Here is a 20,038-nt window from a genome sequence, read left to right on the forward strand (position 1 = left end):
GGAGTTAAATTGGAATCATTTCCACTCAGATCAGGAACCAGACAAGGCTGCCCATTGTCTCCATTGCTTTTCAACATTGTAATGGAAGTTTTAGCCACCGCAATTAGGGAAGAAAAGGCGATCAAGGGTATCCATATAGGGTCAGAAGAGATCAAACTCTCGCTCTTCGCAGATGATATGATTGTGTATCTGGAAAACACTAAGGACTCTACTACAAAACTCCCAGAAGTGATCAAGGAATACAGCAGCGTCTCAGGTTACAAAATCAACATTCATAAATCGGTAGCCTTTATATACACCAACAACAGTCAAATTGAAAAAGCAGTTAAGGACTCTATCCCATTCACAGTAGTGCCAAAGAAGATGAAATATTTGGGAATTTACCTAACAAAAGACGTGAAAGATCTCTATAAAGAGAACTATGAAACTCTAAGAAAAGAAATAGCTGAAAATGTTAACAAATGGAAAAACATACCATGCTCATGGCTAGGAAGAATCAACATTATCAAAATGTCCATACTACCCAAAGCAATATATAATTTCAACGCACTCCCTATTAAAGCTCCACTGTCATATTTTAAAGATCTTGAAAAAACATTACTTCGTTTTATATGGAATCAGAAAAAACCTCGAATAGCCAAGACATTACTCAGAAATAAAAACAAAACAGGAGGAATCACACTACCAGACCTCAGACTTTACTACAAATCGATAGTGATCAAAACAGCATGGTATTGGCACAAAAACAGAGAAGTAGATATCTGGAACAGAATAGAGAACCAAGAGATGAATCCAGCTACTTACCGCTATTTGATTTTTGACAAGCCAATTAAAAACATTCAGTGGGGAAAAGATTCCCTATTTAACAAATGGTGCTGGGTGAACTGGCTGGCAACCTGCAGAAGACTGAAATTGGACCCACACCTTTCACCATTAACTAAGATAGACTCTCATTGGATTAAAGATTTAAACTTCAAACATGAAACTATAAAAATACTAGAGGAGAATGCAGGGAAAACCCTTGAAGAAATTGGGTGAGTATTTCATGAGGAGAACCCCCCGGGCAATTGAAGCAGCTTCAAAAGTACACTACTGGGACTTGATCAAACTAAAAAGCTTCTGCACAGCTAAGAACACAGTAAGCAGAGCAAGCAGACAGCCCTCAGAATGGGAGAAGATATTTGCAGGGTATATCTCTGACAAAGGTTTAATAACCAGAATCCACAGAGAACTCAAACGCATCAGCAAGAAAAAAACAAGGGATCCCATCGCAGGCTGGGCAAGGGATTTGAAGAGAAACTTCTCTGAAGAAGACAGGCGCAAGGCCTTCAGACATATGAAAAAATGCTCATCATCTTTAATCATCAGAGAAATGCAAATCGAAACTACTTTGAGATATCATCTAACTCCAATGAGACTAGCCTATATCACAAAATCTCAAGACCAGAGATGTTGGCGTGGATGCGGAGAAAAGGGAACACTTCTGCACTGCTGGTGGGAATGCAAATTAATACATTCCTTTTGGAAAGATATATGGAGAACACTCAGAGATCTAAAAATAGATCTGCCATTCAATCCTGTAATCCCTCTGCTGGGCATATACCCAGAAGACCAAAAATCACAACATAACAAAGATATTTGTACCAGAATGTTTATTGCAGCCCAATTCGTAATAGCTAAGTCATGGAAAAAGCCCAAGTGCCCATCAATCCACGAATGGATTAATAAATTGTGGTATATGTATACCATGGAATACTATGCAGCCTTAAAGAAAGATGGAGACTTTATCTCTTTCATGTTTACATGGATGGAACTGGAACATATTCTTCTTAGTAAAGTATCCCAAGAATGGAAGAAAAAGTACCCAATGTACACAGCCCTACTATGAAACTAATTTGAGACTCTCACATGAAAGCTATAACCCAGCTACAACTTAACAATAGGGGGAAGTGGGAAGGGGTGGGTGGGTAGAGGGAGGGGGATCGGTGGGATCACACCTGTGGTGCATCTTACAGGGGTATTTGCGAAACTTGGTAAATGTAGAATGTAAATGTTTTGGCACAGTAACTGAGATAACGCCAGAAAGGCTATGTTAACCACTGTGATAAAAATGTGTCAAATGGTTTATGAAGCGAGTGTATGATGCCCCATGATCATATCAATGTATACAGTTATGATTTAATAAAAAAAAAATAAAAAAAAAGAAAAACATATATTGTAAGAGGCACATAAGGAGGAAAAATAGATGGAATAAATAAAAAACAAAAGCAGGCTCAATGCCTCTAGCTCACTGGTTAGGGTGCTGGCCACATGCACCTGGGCTGATGGGTTCGAACCCGGCCTGGGCCTGCTGAACAAAAAAATTAAAAAACAACAACAAATAGCCAGGGGTTGTGTGTGGGAGGGTGCCTATAGTCCCATCTGCAAGGGAGGGTAAGGCAAGAGAATTGCTTGAGCCCAAGAGTTTGAAGTTGCTGTGAGCTGTGACACCACAGCACTTTACTGAGGGCGACATAATGCGACTCTGTCTCGAAGGAAAAAAAAGCAAACTATTGGTATAAAGTCTTTAGAAAAATGACATGCTCCCACTTCTCCCTGTTCCTCTTGCTAAACACTTACTCTGGAAGTAACATAGGACAAGTAAAGGAAAACTCTGAAAAGTGATAAACATGTTAACTGGTACCTGACCTGAGAAATGGAGGAACAACTCAATAAACAGTATCTTCTCTCTCTCTCTCCACTAAACAGAATAAGGTGACTGAGACCCAGCATTTCCCAACTCCCAATCTAGCAACAGAAAGCAGTCCTGGTAAGCTCATTCTTCTCCCTGAAGTAAAAAGGAATTCCTTTTTACAACTTTTAGTCAGCCTGAAACCCCTGGTAAGGAGGACAGATATGGATAATCTCCCAACAATAAGCAAGCTGAGGAAATGCATCCCTTTCCCAATAGACTAAGGCAAGTGAGACCCAGCCAAGACAAGTGTTGTGCAGGAAAGGAAGCCTCTTGGTCTTTATGAGGCCTAAGAATCTCCCTCATCTCCATCAGGAGACACCTTATAGCCTAGCCTGGAGAAATTCCTGTGTCACCCTCATGTGGCAGCACCACCACTGGGCACAAATGGGAGAACCAGCTGTACTAGATAAAATAAACAAAACAAAATGACACCAGAAAGACTATGAAAATTGAACTTTCATCAGAACCACAGACCATATATGAAAATTGAACTTTCATCAGAACCACAGACCATAAAAGCCAGGAACTGCACACAAAACCCAAAGATGATGTCCACCTGCAAGAATAAGATTTAAATATGACTAATATAATATAAATAGAAATTCTAATATATTCTAATATAAAGTATATTTTACATGTTTAAATTATACCTGGGTTGTTTCGTAAAAGTTTTCACAGATTATTGTTTTCATAGTGAAACTACAAAAAAAAAAGTGAAACTACAAATTAGGAGTTTTTATAAATAAGAGAATGAATAATATATTTATAACACGTATAAAGTCATACACTATATTAAAATTAACTAAAGCTTAATATATCAATACATAAAAAGGTTAAAATCATCATTTGAAGACAAAAGTTGAAGAACACATAGTCCCCCAATATAAATACTTGCAAAACAATAATGTGTTGTTAGACATACACAATAATATATGTGCAGGGCGGCGCCTGTGGCTCAGCAGGTAGGGCGCCGGTCCCATATGCCGGAGGTGGCGGGTTCAAACCCAGCCCCGGCCAAAAAAAAAAATATATAATATATGTGCATATATGTAAAGAAAGGATAAAAGTAGTGAGACAAAAAATTAACAAACACAAAATCTAGAATAGGGCTTGAAGGTGGTAAGGGTTAAGTGAAGAGGGTTGGGGAATAGTATGCACTTAATTCCAACTACTTTTGCAATACTTCTAAGCTACAATAGGTACATCAGGGTTATGTTATCAAATATTACACTAAAATTATACCAGCCCACCTAAAAGGGTGGGCTATAATCAAGTCAACAGGCTTGGATTCAAGAAAGCTACTCCCGACCAAAGCAGAAAATGAAACCTTACTGCCCCAGACAAAGAGGAGGGCAGGGACAAGGCTGTAGGATGATTCCACAGATCAGAGGCCCTATGGAGCAAATGTATCTGAAAACATTCTGCTACCACTTTGACAACAGACCCTTCCTCTCTCACCACAATGATACCTGGCTGTGCTTTGAGGTGAAAACCACCACCAGCAACTCACCTGGCTCCTTCTACAGTGGGGTCTTTCAAAATTAGGGCCCTTGATATTCTCATTGGCACACAGAAATGTGCTTCCTGACCTGGGTCAGGCCCATGCTGTCCCATCACCACTACTAGAATGTCACCTGGTACATGTCCTGGAGTCCCTGTGACAACTGTGCGTGGCAAGTGGCTGCCTTTCTGGCCACACATGAAAATGTGAGCCTGACCATCTACACTGCCCGCCTCTACCACTTCTGGAGACAGGATTACCGCCAGGGGCTGCTCAGGATGACTGAGGGAGGGACCCAGGTGTACATCATGTCCTCTAAAGAATTTCAACACTGTTGGGAAAACTTTGTGGACTACTGGGGAACGCGTTGGGTCACGCGTTGGAACAGACTGAAGAAAAATTACGAGTTCCTGGTCACCCGGCTGAATGAGATTCTCAGTGAGCTAATGGAGGGAATGTTTCCAAACACATTCTATAAGCAGTTCAACAACACACCTGCCCTCTGTGGTCAGAAGGACACCTGGCTGTGCTTTGAGGTGAAAGGAAACGAGAACAGCAACTCACCTGGCTCCTTCCACAGGGGGGTATTCTGAAACCAGGTCTTTTCCAGGACCTCTCCTCATGCAGAAGTGGGCTTCCTGTATTGGTTCCAGAAGCAGATGCCCCCTGACCACCACTATGAGGTCACCTGGTACATATCCTGGAGTCCCTGTGCTCACTGTGCATGGCATGTGGTTAACTTTCTGACCAGTAACCCAAACGTGAGCCTGACCATCTTTGCTGCCCACCTCTACTATATATATTGCCCAGAAATACAGCAGGTGCTTCGCAGGGTGTTTCAGGAAGGGGCCCAAGTACACATCATGTCCCTTAAAGAATTTAAATACTGTTGGGCTGAGTTGGTGTACAATTCAGGAATGCGATTCGTGCCTTGGAACCAATTAAACGAAAATTATCAATTACTGATTACCCAGCTGAAGAAGATTTTTAGCCTCTGAGATGACCTACTCCAGTCCAGGGTGGTCACCCACCGTGGCTGCTACGGGTGGAACTTGCCAGCATTCCGAACCATTACCTGTGCCAATGAACCTTCTGAAAGAGCAATAGCTAACATTTCCCCTTTTTATAAAATTCCTGACTTTCTCTTTGTTCTGAATTTTAATTTTGAAGGGAAAAAAAAAAAAGCTACTCCCCCTGAGATTCTTGAGAATCTGAATTTGAACACCAAGGTCAGGGTAAGGGTTAAATGAAGAGGGTTTGGACAGTATGCACTTAATTCCAACTACTTTTGCAATACTTCTAAGCTACAATAGGTACATCAGGGTTATGTTATCAAATATTACACCAGCCCACCTAAAAGGGTGGGCTATAATCAAGTCAACAGGCTTGGATTCAAGAAAGCTACTCCCACTGAGCTTCTTGAGAATCTGAATTTGAACACTAAGGTCAGTTATCCTAGGGGATTCTAGGAAGCCTTCTAGCTACATATACACCCTTAAAGTTGTTTCTAGTTTTCTGCACCAAGCAAGAGGAGGCAGACCCAGCCTGAAGGCCAAGGTATATCCCACTGCCTATAGCTGGTTCTAGTGTATGTTATGGTAAGAGGATGGGCCATCCTGATTCCCCAGGGATAAGTTCTTGGATGAAATAGACCATTAGGCAATACACGCAGAGATAGTAGTTTAATTGGGGAACAAACTAATCAAGATATGTGATGGACTAGGTGCAGGGGTTCATGCCTGGAATTCTACCACTCTGGGAGGCTGAAGCAGGAGGCATGCTTGAGAATAGGAGTTTGAGACCAGTCTGAGCAAAAGGGAGACCCCCATCTCTACTAAAAAATAGAAAAATTAGCTGGATGCAGTAGTGCACACCTGTAGTCCCAGCTACCTGGGAGCTGGGACTGAGGAAGGAGGATTCCCTGAACTCAGGAGTTTGAGGTTGCAGTGTGTTGAGATGACACCGCACTCTATCCAGTGTGACAAAGACTGTCTCAAAAAAAAAAAAAAATAGACACATGATAGCTCATGAAAGGGTCACACACTGACACACATTCCCCCCAAACTGGAATCAGAAACTGAGTATTCAATTTATTTATGCTTTTATAAAATGTTCATGTTACAATTTATATTTTTATAAAAGTCTATTTCCAGTTAGATTTTCACAAAAAAATCGGGCAGAATACAACATGACTGTCACTATAACATTGTATCTAGAAGAAAATTTCTATCCATATTTCCTAAGTTAACAGGCTTTCTTTAATACAATCTTGAGATACAATAAAATCTGAACTTTTATTAATGCCTTCAAAGTGAATGCCTTCACTTCATCTCAATTATGAATTACCTTGCTCAGTAAAATGGCATTTCTTGACACAGGGTCAACTATATTTGCTGCATTCTTTACTACCTCTATTATTTCTCAAATATAAAATTAGTAAATATCTCAAAAACCACACCAAGATGTTGACGATTTTTCCTAAGTTCTCGTTTCACTGATTTTTATTAATGGCCATTTTCTGGAATATTATTTACCTATATCTGCTGCATCAGAGGATTATCTCCTATATAAGTTGTTTATTAATAAGTTCTAACTTACAGTAAAATATTTTCTCACATTTCCTATATGCATTAGTAGAGTTCCTTCTACCTATATTTTTAGTTGTCTTACAAAAAATTTTCAAATATTCATTACAGTAATATACTATTTTCCCTATTTGTATTTTCTTATTTACTTTGAAAGATGACTTTTGGTAAAAGATTCGTCATGTTCCTTACCATTATAGGGGTCATGTGCTGTGTGAATTCTACTACATATTTTGAGGTATAAATTCATAGAGAAAGATATCTCTCATTGCTACACTTATAAGATTTTTACCCCTCTGTGTATCCTTGGACACACTGTGAGAACTGATTTCTCAGAGATGATCCTATACTTGTTACATTCATGGGTTTTCTCCATGTGTCTTCTCTGATGTACTTTGAGGCCTGAGTTGCAACTGAAGCTTTTTCCACACTGATCACATTCATAAGGTTTCTCCCCTGTGTGTGTTCTCTGATGTTTAGTGAGATCTGACTTATGACAAAAGGACTTCCCACATTCATTACATTTATAAGGTTTCTCCCCTGTGTGTATTCTCAGATGTACAGTAAGGACTGACTTCTCAGAGAAGGATTTACCACACTCAATACATTTATAGGGCTTCTCCCCTGTGTGTGTTCTCTGATGTGATTTGAGGACTGAGTTGCAAGTGAAGGTTTTTCCACATTCATTACAATGGTAAGATTTCTCCCCTCTGTGTGTTCTCTTATGTACTGTATAGTCTGACTTAAAGCAGAACGTTTTCCCACATTTTTTACATACATAAGGTTTCTCTTCTGTATGAGTTCTCTGGTGTATCATAAGGTATGAATTCCTAGAGAAGAATTTACCACATTCCTTACATTCATAGGGTTTCTCACCTGTGTGTGTTCTCTGGTGCTTAGTGAGGTCTGATTTATTATAGAAAGTTTTACCACATTCATTACATTTATATGGTTTTTCCCCTGTGTGGATTCTCTGATGTACTGTGAGGACCGATTTCTCAGAAAAATATTTTCCACATTCACTACATTCATAAGGTTTTTCCTTTGTGTGTGTTCTCTGATGTACTTTTAGACCTGAGTTGCGACTAAAGGTTTTCCCACACTGAATGCATTCATAAGGTTTTCCCCCTATGTGAATCTTCTGATGTTTAATGACATCTGACTTATGACAAAAGGTTCTGCCACACATCTTACATTCATAGGGTTTCTCACCTGTGTGAGTTCTCTGATGTATTGTAAGATATGAATTCCTAGAGAAAGATTTCCCACACTCATTACATTCATAGGGTTTCTCGCCTGTGTGTGTTTTATGATGTATTGTGAGGACTGAGTTACTTATGAAGGTTTTCCCACATTGATTACATTCATAGGGTTTCTCCCCTGTGTGAATTCTCTGATGTACTATGAGATATGACTTATGGTAGAAACTTTTTCTACATTCCTTACATTCATAGGGTTTTTCTCCTGTGTGAGTTCTCTGATGTATTATAAGGTGTGAATTTCTAGAAAAGCATTTCCCACATTCATTACATTTATAGGGTTTCTCTCCTGTGTGGATTCTCTGATGTAAAGTGAGAAGAGATTTCCTAGAGAAGCATTTCCTACATTGATTACATTCAAAGGGTTTCTCCCCTGTATGGATTTTTTGATGGGTGGTAAGTTTTGACTTTTCATGGAACACTTTTCCACATTCATTACATTCATAGACTTTCTCTTCTCTATATGTTCTCTGAGTTGCGTTAAGTACTAACTTCTTGTACAAAGGCTCCCCTGATCTGTTACATTCAAATGTTTTCTCTCCTGTGTTAGCAAAGCTTGATCTACTAAAATTATCTGCATTTTCAATACATGCATAGTGTTTCACCTCCAAATGAACTCTATGTTTCAAAAGAACTGACTTTTCAAAAATTTTCCCATGTTCATTAAATTCATGAAAGTTTCCTCTTTTTTGTGCCATTTTATGGACAGTGAGAGCTGAATGACTACAGAGTAGTTTATTACATTTATTATGTTCATAAGGACTCTCTTCTGTGTAAGCTTGGTTGTGAGTAACAAAAACTGCCTTCTCATGGAAATCTTTCTCACATTTCTCAAATTCAAAGGACTGCTTTAAATTTTGAATTTTCATATATGAAATGAAGTCCTCATTATGACTGAGGTATTTTCTATTTTGAATTAATTCATAAGGTTTCTCTCCCATATGAGTTTTTTCATGGTTAATATCGAGGAACAATTCTCTGTACACATTAAGGTCATCACGCCTTAAATAGTTTTTCTTACTGATAATTAATTCTGAAATGTACTGCAAATTTATGCCATATAGGTCACATTTACAAGGTATTTTTAAGGAAGAAACTGGGTCTATATCCAATTTGAACACTTTTCCTAATACATTACCTCTCTCTACAGTCAGTATTTTGTTCTTGATAAATGGAGTTTGCCAGAAATGTCTTTCCTGAATTTCTTGACTCTGTTCTAGTTGATCATCAACATTGCAATCTCCTACAAATGAGAAAAAGTAACCATAACTTCTGAATCTTATATTTATGATGAAACTGCATTTATATACAAACACTGTTCAATATAGTTTCCTGGAATAACGCAATCCAAAATGTCCACATCCCCTATCCTTTTGGCTTAAAAAACAACAACAAAAAACCCCCACAGATTCTAACAAAGCACAAAGGGGGCTGGGAATTTATAATGCACATATCTGGCAATTTACGAATATGTATTTGCAAACATAATATATAAGTTTATAGAGGTTAGAAATAACCACAAAGTAGAGTGAATACAGAACAGATTTGAAAAGAAATAGCTTATCCAGAAATGGGAAATTCAGACAATGAAAGAGACAAGGAAGACTAGTAGAAATATCAGAGGAATGGTTTTATTTGAAAGAAGCACATCAAATTTTACATAACTTTCTTCTCATTCATTACTGTAGTTAACATACTAACAAGAGTTTATGTTTCATATTTCATTCTATTTCTATTATTTTGTTTTTTATTATTGTGCTACATGAAACATTATTTAGTATATTGTTAATACCAAATTAAATTTCTGAAAGTACTAATTTTTTCATGTTTAAATAAAGAGTTCTATAGCCTAATTTCTGATTCTTCCTCTATCCCTGCGGCTTACAAGGAATAACAATGTACACAAGTAAATGAAAGATCAAGAAGACGTGAAACAAGCCATCCTTGCAATAGGACCAGATCCAGTAGTTGTTTCCAGTTTTGGTACATTCAGTTTTATTCTCTCAATATTTGTTCAAAAGTAAACCTATCCTGACATTGGATTCTAACTTTCCCTTATTTCATTATTTTTTTTTGGAAACAGGACCTCGTTGTCACCTGGTCTAGAGTGCAGTAGCATCATTATAGCTCACTGTTACCTCAAATTCCTAGGCTCAAGCGATTCTCCTGCCGCCTCCCAAGTAGCTAGAACAGCAGTTATCAACCTGTGGGTGCAACCCACACAAACTGTAGTAAAGGGCTGCAGCATTAGGAAGGTTGAAAAATACTGAGCTAGAACTACAAGCACACACCACCACACTCTGTTCATTGTTTCTATTTTTAGTGGACAGGGAATCCTGCTCTTCCTCAAGCAATCTGACCTCAACTTCTGACCTCAAGCAATCCTCCTGCCTTGGCCTACAAGCATGAGGTACCATGCTTAGCTCTTTTCCTTATTTTAAACTTGTTCTGATACAATATTGATACACAATTTTGCTTTTACATTCAGATTTCCACATATTTGGGTTTTATTTACAGTAAAACCCTTGCAGGCCATGACCTAGAACACTCATTGTCATTTACATTTATACACCCTGAGAATTGAAAGCTATATTTCAGGTTGTTACCTGACTGTTCTAAAATGCAATATAACAATGATGACCTTGCTCAAAAACCTGTCCAGGGCTTACTATTTCCAAGAATCTTTAGATAAAATAAATTGAAGTTAAAATTCTGCGGTGGTGAAAAAGAACTTTGTATCAGCAACTTTCATATTAGGTGTGCAAGCTACCCCTCCACATGTCTATAATAAATATCTTCTGTTCTAGACATTTGAGACTATTAATTTGCCATAAATGTTAAAGTCTGATCAAATGTTTCACCCAACTGCTTCAATTCCCAATTTAGCTTTGTTCAGAACTTACACATTCTGCAGGGCAACACAATGTGTGTGTGTCATACCTTCTTCCAAGTAAGGCTTCACAAACATTTCTATAATATCAAGTTCTATTTAGACTGAAATTAAAAATTAATTACATTTTATAGACCTCACTCTAACACAAGTTTGAACACTCTTCTATAAAATGCACAAAGCCTGTTTACTGCTGAAATTTAAAATACTTTAGTCTTTTGTTTGTTTTTTGAGACAGAGTCTCACCATGTCACCCTGGGTAGAGTGAAGTGGTGTCACAGCTCATAGCAACCTCAAACTCTTGGGATTAAGTGATTCTTTTGCCTCAGCCTTCCAAGTTAACTGGGATTACAGGCATAAAATACTTTAGTCATTTTTTATTTCCTTTTCTAACTATAAACTATGGTGTTACAGATGTTTTTTCTCTGAATACCTCTGAGTAGATAAAAAAAATTAATGGCCCTAACAAGTGGTATGCTTTTTCAAAACACAAATCCTCAGGTTTCATATAACCTTTAAAACTTTTAAAATAAGAATCTAGGGGTTTACTCAACATGTACATTTAGAAGTAATTCCTTGATAGTGTTTTCTAAATGAATAAATAGAAAGACTCTCTCACTCATCAAGATTCACAATTAAGTTATGATCAAATATCCATTATATGCTGGATAGCAAGTCATACTCTTTTGAGAAAGCATAATAATAATACAGTCACCTCATTCAACATCCATCTGCTATAAGGAATCAGAATCTGTGGTATATAATGTAAATCAAAGCAGGCAAGAAATATTTCATAAAAGATGTGAATTGTTGGCCAGGTGCAGTGGCTCACATCTGTAATCCTAGCACTCTAGGAGGCCAAGGTAAATGGATTTCTTGAGCTCAGTAGTTCAAGTCCAGCCTGAGTCAGAGCGAGACCCCATCTCTAAAAATAGCCAGGCACTGTGGCAGGCACCTGTAGTCCCAGCTATTCCAGAGGCAGAGGGAAGAGGATCCCTTGAGCCCAAGAGTTTGAGGTTGCTCTGACCTATGACACCATGGCACTCTCTCAAGTGTGATAAAGTGAGACTCTGTCTCAAACAAACAAACAAAAAAAAAGGCAAAACCTTTAGCTTAAATTTAAAATGGGTTTAAACATACCAAAAATAATAGGAAAAATAACAAAACATTACTATAAGCTAGATACTACTCTGTCTACTTTTCACTAACCAATAATAATTATCAAGAATGTAGGAATTAAAGACAGAGTTAACAGCAGGGAAGAAAAGTATGTATGTGAGTGCTACCTAGAAAGAAGGAATAAATGGAGTTTAGTACCAGTTTTGTGCCAAGGACACAGATGTACTCATATTCAAGAGTCATTAAATAAGATACATTCAAATTTCATGTTACCTATTGGAGAACACATAGCTAGGTTAACATGATATATTAGAAGCTTTTGGGAACAAAAAGTCTAATTTTATCAGGGAATTAGAATAATCAAAGAATGAAACAATTTGGTTAGATTTGTGGGGTGGTATCACTGGAGAGTGAAATACAAAAACATTTAAAAGACAGTTTACAAAAGTAAAACCATAAAAGGTATCTAACATCAGTAAGAAAGTACAACAGAGAAAGAAAAATAAAATAACATGATTGTCAGTTGTAAGAGTAGAGCCTTACAGAACCTAATAAATAAAGATAAGTAGTGAAGATTCATCGTTTATTAGTGATTTTAATTATAGTTCTTGCCAAATTAGAGTGATCAGAATATCCTCCTGGATCTTCTTAAGGCAAGTAAAACACTGAATCTGAGTGTGAGGGGGCCTAATATCCTGGAGTTATAAATATGAAAGTGATCAGAATGAACTGAAACTTAATATCTTGGATATTAGTAAGATTTTATTATTTTTAAAGATCCAATTAGATAATTTCTCTTTCAACAAGTAAATTTAGTCCTTTCATTATACAATTATGGTAATTATGCAAACATATCAAGTTGTCACCTACATATTACTTGGTAGTTTGCATTTGTCACAGTTTTACTATTATTTTCATTATACCTGTCTTCTTTTTATTTTCACTGACTTGGTTCTTTGTAATTTCTTATTTTATCTTCTTTACAATTTGGGAAGTTTTACTACCCCCTTTCTCAACTTTGAGTGGCTACCCATTAAATTTTACCATAAATACTTAACTCAAAATCTAAAGTGAGGTGGATTAAAGATGGTGGCCGAGTAACAGCTTCCCTGCAACTGGGCACGGTAAGTCTGGGAAGATAAGACTCCAGGCATCTCTGGCTGGTGGGATCTTCCTATAATCATCCCTTTGAGGATAAAGGGAGTCAGAAAGGGACTTCTGGACCCCAAGAGGAGGACAAAAACAGTGGAAACTGGCAAGTGGTTGTGTGTGTTTGATTGATGTAATCCCACCAGCAACCATAAGTACAAGCAGCAGTGAGACTGCAAACTGGAAACGCCTTATCTGTGAACTGTTTCGGTGTTTTTGGACTTGGCACTCAGTTGAACTGCCTTGGGGAGAGCTTGAGCAGGAATGCGGAGAACTCTGGGCATTGTCTAGGACCCCAGACTGAGCCACTGAGCTGGGCCGCAGGGAGCCACTGTAGAGAACTGCCCCGGCAAGCTCTGCCCTCAGGGTCCCAGAGCAAGGAGTGGGCAGGACTTAGTAACCTAGTGACTGAGCAGCCTAAAGGCGTGGACTGAGCTGCCTTACAGCCTTAACCCTTAGGGGCAGAGTGAGATGGTTTGGGCACACTGGAGACTCGGGCTGTTGCCCTGGGTAGAGTGCCATGGCGTCACAGCTCATAGCAACCTCAAACTCCTGGGCATGGTGCCGCCTGGACCTCCATAAGAGCTGCGCCACGAACCCCAACCCATGACCCGCACCCACCGGACCTCTGCATGCCCTGACCAGGAACTGTGGGAGCCACACAACCCTGCATCCTCCCTCCTGTGTCTTCCAGGGCTCCACACTGGCCTGCTCGTCTGGCCAGGGATACTGGTAGCCGTGTGCCATCTGGAGCCCTCCCTGCCTCTGTGCAGAGCCCTTCTCCTGGCCAGAGACTGCTGAAGCCTTGGGATCTCTGTGCCAAAGTCACTGGGTGCCAGGCACTCGCAGAACTGTGTGCACCACCTCCTACATGTTGCTGGATCTGGGTGTGTCACACGCCGGAGCTGCTTCCACAACCAGAACTCCCTAGCTGGGGCAGCCCCTCAGGAACTGTACAGAGTCACTCCCTACAAAGATCCAGCAACAATAGATCCTGCTGGGGTCTAATCTTGGAGAGACACCTCCCCAACTCTGAAGATGGCCAGAGGCAACGGTGAAAAACAATCATGAAGCAAAATCAACAGAAAAACTGGCAATATGAATAATCAGAGTAGATCAACTCCCCCAGGGATCAATGGGGGCAGACACAGCACAAGATCCCATGCACAAACAAATAGCTGAGATGTCAGAAATTGAATTCAGAATCTGGATAGCAAATAAGATCAAATGAGAACTCTAAGCAGTAACCCAAAAGATATCTCAAGAATTCAACAAATTCAAAGACCAAAAGACCAAAGATTTTGACACATTGAGACAAGAAGTTGCAGCCCTCAAAGATTTGAGAAACACAGTCGAATCCCTCAGTAACAGAATGGAGCAAGCAGAAGAAAGGATTTCTGACATTGAAGACAAAGCTTTCGAATGCTCCAAAACTCTCAAAGAGGAAAAGAAATGGAGGGCAAAAACAGATCACTCTCTCAGAGAGCTCTGGTATAATTAGAAGAAATCCAATATTCGTCTAATAGGGATCCCTGAAAGTGACAAAGTGGCTTCACAAGGCACAGAGTCTCTTCTCCATGGGATTATGAAGGAGAACTTTCCAGACATGCCAAGAGATTCTGAAATTCAGATAGCAGACAGTTTCAGAACTCCAGCACGACTCAACCGAAATAAGACATCCCCCAGACACATCATAACCAATTTCACTAAAGTTAATATGAAGGAGAAAATTCTGAAAGCTGCCAGACGAAAGAAAACCATTACCTACAAGGGGAAGAATATCAGAATAACTGCAGATCTCTCTGCTGAAACCTTTCAAGCTAGAAAAGGATGGTCATCGACTTTTAATCTCCTAAAACAAAATAACTTTCAACACAGGATCCTGTACCCAGCTAAACTGAGTTTCACTTATGACGGAGAAATACTTCAATGACACTCACATGTTGAAGAAATTTGCCATAACTAGGGTGGTGCCTGTGGCTCAGTGAGTAGGGCGCCAGCCCCATATGCCGAGGGTGGCGGGTTCAAACCCAGCCCCGGCCAAACTGCAACAAAAAAATAGCCGGGTGTTGTGGCGGGCGCCTGTAGTCCCAGCTGCTTGGGAGGCTTAGGCAAGAGAATCATGTAAGCCCAAGAGTTAGAGGTTGCTGTGAGCCGTGTGATGCCATGGCACTCTACCCGAGGGCAGTACAGTGAGACTCTGTCTCTACAAAAAAAAAAAAAAAGAAAGAAAGAAATTTGCCATAACTAAACCAGCTCTCCAGGATATTCTGAGACCAATCCTCCATAAAGACCAGTGTAATCCTCTACCACAAAAGTAAACCCACCCAGAAAATTTTGATCAAATTCCAACTTCCACAGTCGCAAAAGGATTAAAAATGTCCACCGGACTCTCGAAAGACTTATCAATATTCTCAATTAATGTGAATGGTCTAAACTGTCCTCTAAAGAGGCACAGCTTGGCTGACTGGATACAAAAACTCAAGCCAGATATCTGCTGGATACAAGAATCGCATCTTATATTAAAAGACAAATATAGACTCAAGGTGAAGGGATGGTCATCTATATTCCAGGCAAACGGAAAGCAGAAAAAAGCAGGTGTTGCAATCCTGTTCGCAGACACAATTGGCTTTAAACCAATGAAAATAATTAAGGATAAGGATGGATAGTTCATATTTGTTAAAGGTAATACTCAATATGATGAGATCTCAATTATTAATATTTATGCACCCAACCAGAATGCACCTCAATTTATAAGAGAAACTCTAACAGACATTAGCAACTCTATTTCCTCCACTTCCATAGTAGTTGGAGATTTTAACACCCCTTTAGCAGTGCTGGATAGATCCTCCAAAAATAAGCTAAACAAAGGAATTTTAGATTTAAACTCAACCATTCAACATCTGGACTTAACAGACATCTACAGAACATTTCATCCCAACAAAACTGAATACACACTCTTCTCATCAGCCCACGGAACATACTCCAAAATCGACCACATCCTAGGCCACAAATCTAACCTTAGCAAATTTAAAAAAATAGAAATTATTCCTCGCATCTTCTCAGACCACCATGGAATAAAAGTTGAACTCAAAAAGAACAGGAACCTGCATACCCATACAAAAACATGGAAGCTAAACAACCTTATGCTGAAGGATAGATGGGTGTTAGACGAGATTAAGAAGGAAATCACCAAATTTTTGGAACAATCAAGACACGAATTACCAGAACCTCTGGGATACTGCAAAGGCAGTCCTAAGAGGGAAATTTATAGCACTGCAAGCCTTCCTCAAGAAAACGGAAAGAGAGGAAGTTAATGACTTAATGGGATATCTCAAGCAACTGGAGAAGGAAGAACACTCCAACCCCAAACCCAGGAGAAGAAAAGAAATAACCAAAATCAGAGCAGAACTAAATGAAATTGAAAACAAAAGAATTATACAACAGATCAATAAATCCAAAAGTTGGTTTTTTTAAAAGATCAATAAAATAGATAAACCTTTGGCCAACCTAACCAGGAAAATAAGAGTAAAATCTCTAATTTCATCAATCAGAAATGGTAATGATGAAATAACAACAGACCCCTCAGAAATTCAAAAAATCCTTAACGAATACTACAAGAAACTCTACTCTCAGAAATATGAAAATATGAAAGAAATCGACCAATACCTGGAAGTACGCCACCTACCAAGACTTAGCCAGAATGAAGTGGAAATGTTGAACAGGCCTATATCAAGTTCTGAAATAGCATCAACTATACAAAATCTCCCTAAAAAGAAAAGCCCAGGACCAGATGGCTTTACGTCAGAATTCTACCAAACCTTTAAAGAAGAACTAGTACCTATATTACTAAACCTCTTCCAAAATATAGAAAAAGAAGGAATATTACCCAACACATTCTACGAAGCAAACATCACCCTGATCCCCAAACCAGGGAAAGACCCAACAAGAAAAGAAAATTATAGACCAATATCACTAATGAATATTGATGCTAAAATACTCAATAAGATCCAAACAAACAGAATCCGACAACACATCAAAAAAAATATACACCATGACCAAGTGGGATTTATCCTAGGGTCTCAAGGCTGGTTCAATATACGTAAATCTGTAAATGTAATTCAGCACATAAACAAACTAAAAAATAAGGACCATATGATTCTTTTAATTGATGCAGAAAAAGCTTTTGATAATATCCAGCATCCCTTCATGATCAGAACACTTCAGAAAATTGGTATGGAAGGGACATTTCTTAAACTAACAGAGACCATCTACAGCAAACCCACAGCCAATATCATATTGAATGGAGTTAAATTGGAATCATTTCCACTTAGATCAGGAACCAGGCAAGGTTGCCATTGTCTCCATTGCTCTTTAACATTGTAATAGAAGTTTTAGCCATTGCAATTAGGGAAGAAAAGGCGATCAAGGGTATCCACATAGGGTCAGAGAGATCAAACTTTCACTCTTTGTACATGATATGATCGTATATCTGGAAAACACTAGGGATTCTCCTACAAAACTTTTAGAAGTGATCAAGGAATACAGCAATGTCTCAGGCTACAAAATCAACACCCATAAATCTGTAGCCTTTATATATACCAACAATAACCAAGCTGAAAAAACAGTTAAGGACTCTATTCCTTTCACAATAGTGCCAAAGAAGATGAAATATTTGGGAGTATACCTAACAAAGGATGTGAAAGATCTCTACAAAGAGAACTATGAAACTTTAAGAAAAGAAATAGCTGAAGATGTTAACGGATGGAAAAACATACCATGCTCATGGCTGGGAAGAATCAACATTGTTAAAATGTCCATACTACCCAAAGCAATATAGAATTTTAATGCAATTCCTATTAAAGCTCCATTGTCATATTTTAAAGATCTTGAAAAAATAATACTTCGTTTTATATGGAATCAGAAAAAAACCTCGAATAGCCAAAACATTACTCAGCCATAAAAACAAAGCAGGAGGAATCACGCTACCAGACCTGAGACTGTACTATAAATCGATAGTGATCAAAACAGCATGGTACTGGCACAAAAATAGAGAAGCAGATGTCTGGAACAGAATAGAGAACCAAGAGATGAATCCAGCTACTTAATGTTATTTGCTCTTTGACAAGCCAATTAAAAACATTCAGTGGGGAAAAGATTCCCTATTTAACAAATGGTGCTGGGTAAACTGGCTGGCAATCTGTAAAAGACCGAAACTGGACCCACACCTTTCACCATTAACTAAGATAGACTCTCCCTGGATAAAAGATTTAAACTTAAGACATGAAACTATAAAAATACTTGAAGAAAGTGCAGGGAAAACTCTTGAAGGAATCAGCCTGGGTGAATATTTTATGAGAAGGACTCCCCAGGCATTTGAAGCAGTATCAAAAATACACTACTGGGACCTGATCAAACTAAAAAGCTTCTGCACAACCAAGGACATAGTAAGTAAAGCAAGCAGACAACCCTCAGAATGGGAGAAAATATTTGCAGGTTATACCTCTGATAAAGGTTTAATAACCAGAATCCACAGAGAACTCAAACGTATTAGCAAGAAAAGAACACGTGACCCCACCTCAGGGTGGGCTAGGGACTTGAAGAGAAACTTCTCCAAAGAAGACAGATGCACGATCTACAAACACATAAAAAAAAGCTCATCATCCTTAATCATCAGAGAAATGCAAATCAAAACTACTTTGAGATATCACCTAACCCCAGTAAAAGTAGCCCACATAACAAAATCCCAAAACCAGAGATGTTGGTGTGGATGTGGAGAACAGGGCACATTTCTACACTTCTGGTGGGAATGCACACTAATACGTTCATTCTGGAAGAATGTTTGGAGAATAGAGACCTAAAAATAGACCTGCCGTTCGATCATTTAATTCCTTTACTAAGTTTACACCCAAAACACCAAAAATATAATATTATTATATATATTATACAATATATATACAATATATACACAATATTGTATATATACAATATATATACAATATATATTGTACAATATAAACAAAAATAAAATATTATATATTATAAAAATATAATATATATTATACAATATATATACAATATATATATTGTACAATATAACAAAGACATCTGTGCCAGAATGTTTATTGCAGCCCAATTCATAATTGCTACGTCATGGAAGAAACCCAAGTGCCCATCAACCCATGAATGGACTAGCAAATTGTGGTACATGTATACCATGTAATATTATGCAGCCTTAAAGAAAGATGGAGACTTTGCCTCTTTCATGTTTACATGGATGGAGTGGGAACATATTCTTCTTAGCAAAGTATCCCAGGAATGGAAGAAAAAGTATCCAATGTACTCAGCTCTACTATGAAGCTAAATTATAGCTTTCGCATGAAGGCTATATCCCAACTATAGCAAAAGACTATGAGGAAAGGGCCAAGGATAGGGAAGAGAGAGGAGAGGTCATGGTGGAGGGAGGGTAATGGGTGGGGCCATACCTACCTACAGTGCATCTTAGAATGGGTACAGGCAAAACTTACTAAATGCAGAATACAAATGCCTACATACAGTAACTAAGAAAATGCCATAAAGGCTACGATGACCAGTTTGATGAGAATATTTCAGATTGTACATGAAACCAGCACATTGTACCCCTTGATTGCTCTAATGTACACAGCTATGATTTAACAATAAAAAAATAAATTAAAAAAAAAACTTAAAAAGAGAAATTCTACTTATAGGAAATAATCAGGAATATGCAAAAAAAAGTATCTGGTGAAAGTTTACTAGAGCATTATTCAACATAGTAAAGAA

At 38.4% G+C, this 20,038-nt stretch overlaps 1 protein-coding gene and 1 pseudogene across 4 annotated transcripts in view; one reads left to right on the forward strand and one right to left on the reverse strand.

Annotated features, from left to right (window-relative positions):
* Window positions 1–4,105: 4,105 nt before the first annotated feature.
* LOC128581025 (DNA dC->dU-editing enzyme APOBEC-3C-like) lies at window positions 4,106–5,233 on the forward strand (annotated as a pseudogene).
* A 1,103-nt stretch (window positions 5,234–6,336) lies between these two features.
* The window catches only part of LOC128582429 (zinc finger protein 260-like), a 43,837-nt gene continuing 30,135 nt past the window's right edge, over window positions 6,337–20,038 (reverse strand). For all 4 annotated transcript variants that reach the window (XM_053586349.1, XM_053586350.1, XM_053586348.1 and 1 more), the window contains one exon: window positions 6,337–9,322. In XM_053586349.1, coding sequence (XP_053442324.1) covers window positions 7,098–9,322 — 2,225 coding nt within the window. In that variant the 3' untranslated portion in view covers window positions 6,337–7,097. The remainder of the gene's footprint in view (window positions 9,323–20,038) is intronic.

The sequence above is a fragment of the Nycticebus coucang genome, chromosome 3, assembly GCF_027406575.1.
Source record: "Nycticebus coucang isolate mNycCou1 chromosome 3, mNycCou1.pri, whole genome shotgun sequence".
Taxonomy (NCBI): domain Eukaryota; kingdom Metazoa; phylum Chordata; class Mammalia; order Primates; family Lorisidae; genus Nycticebus; species Nycticebus coucang.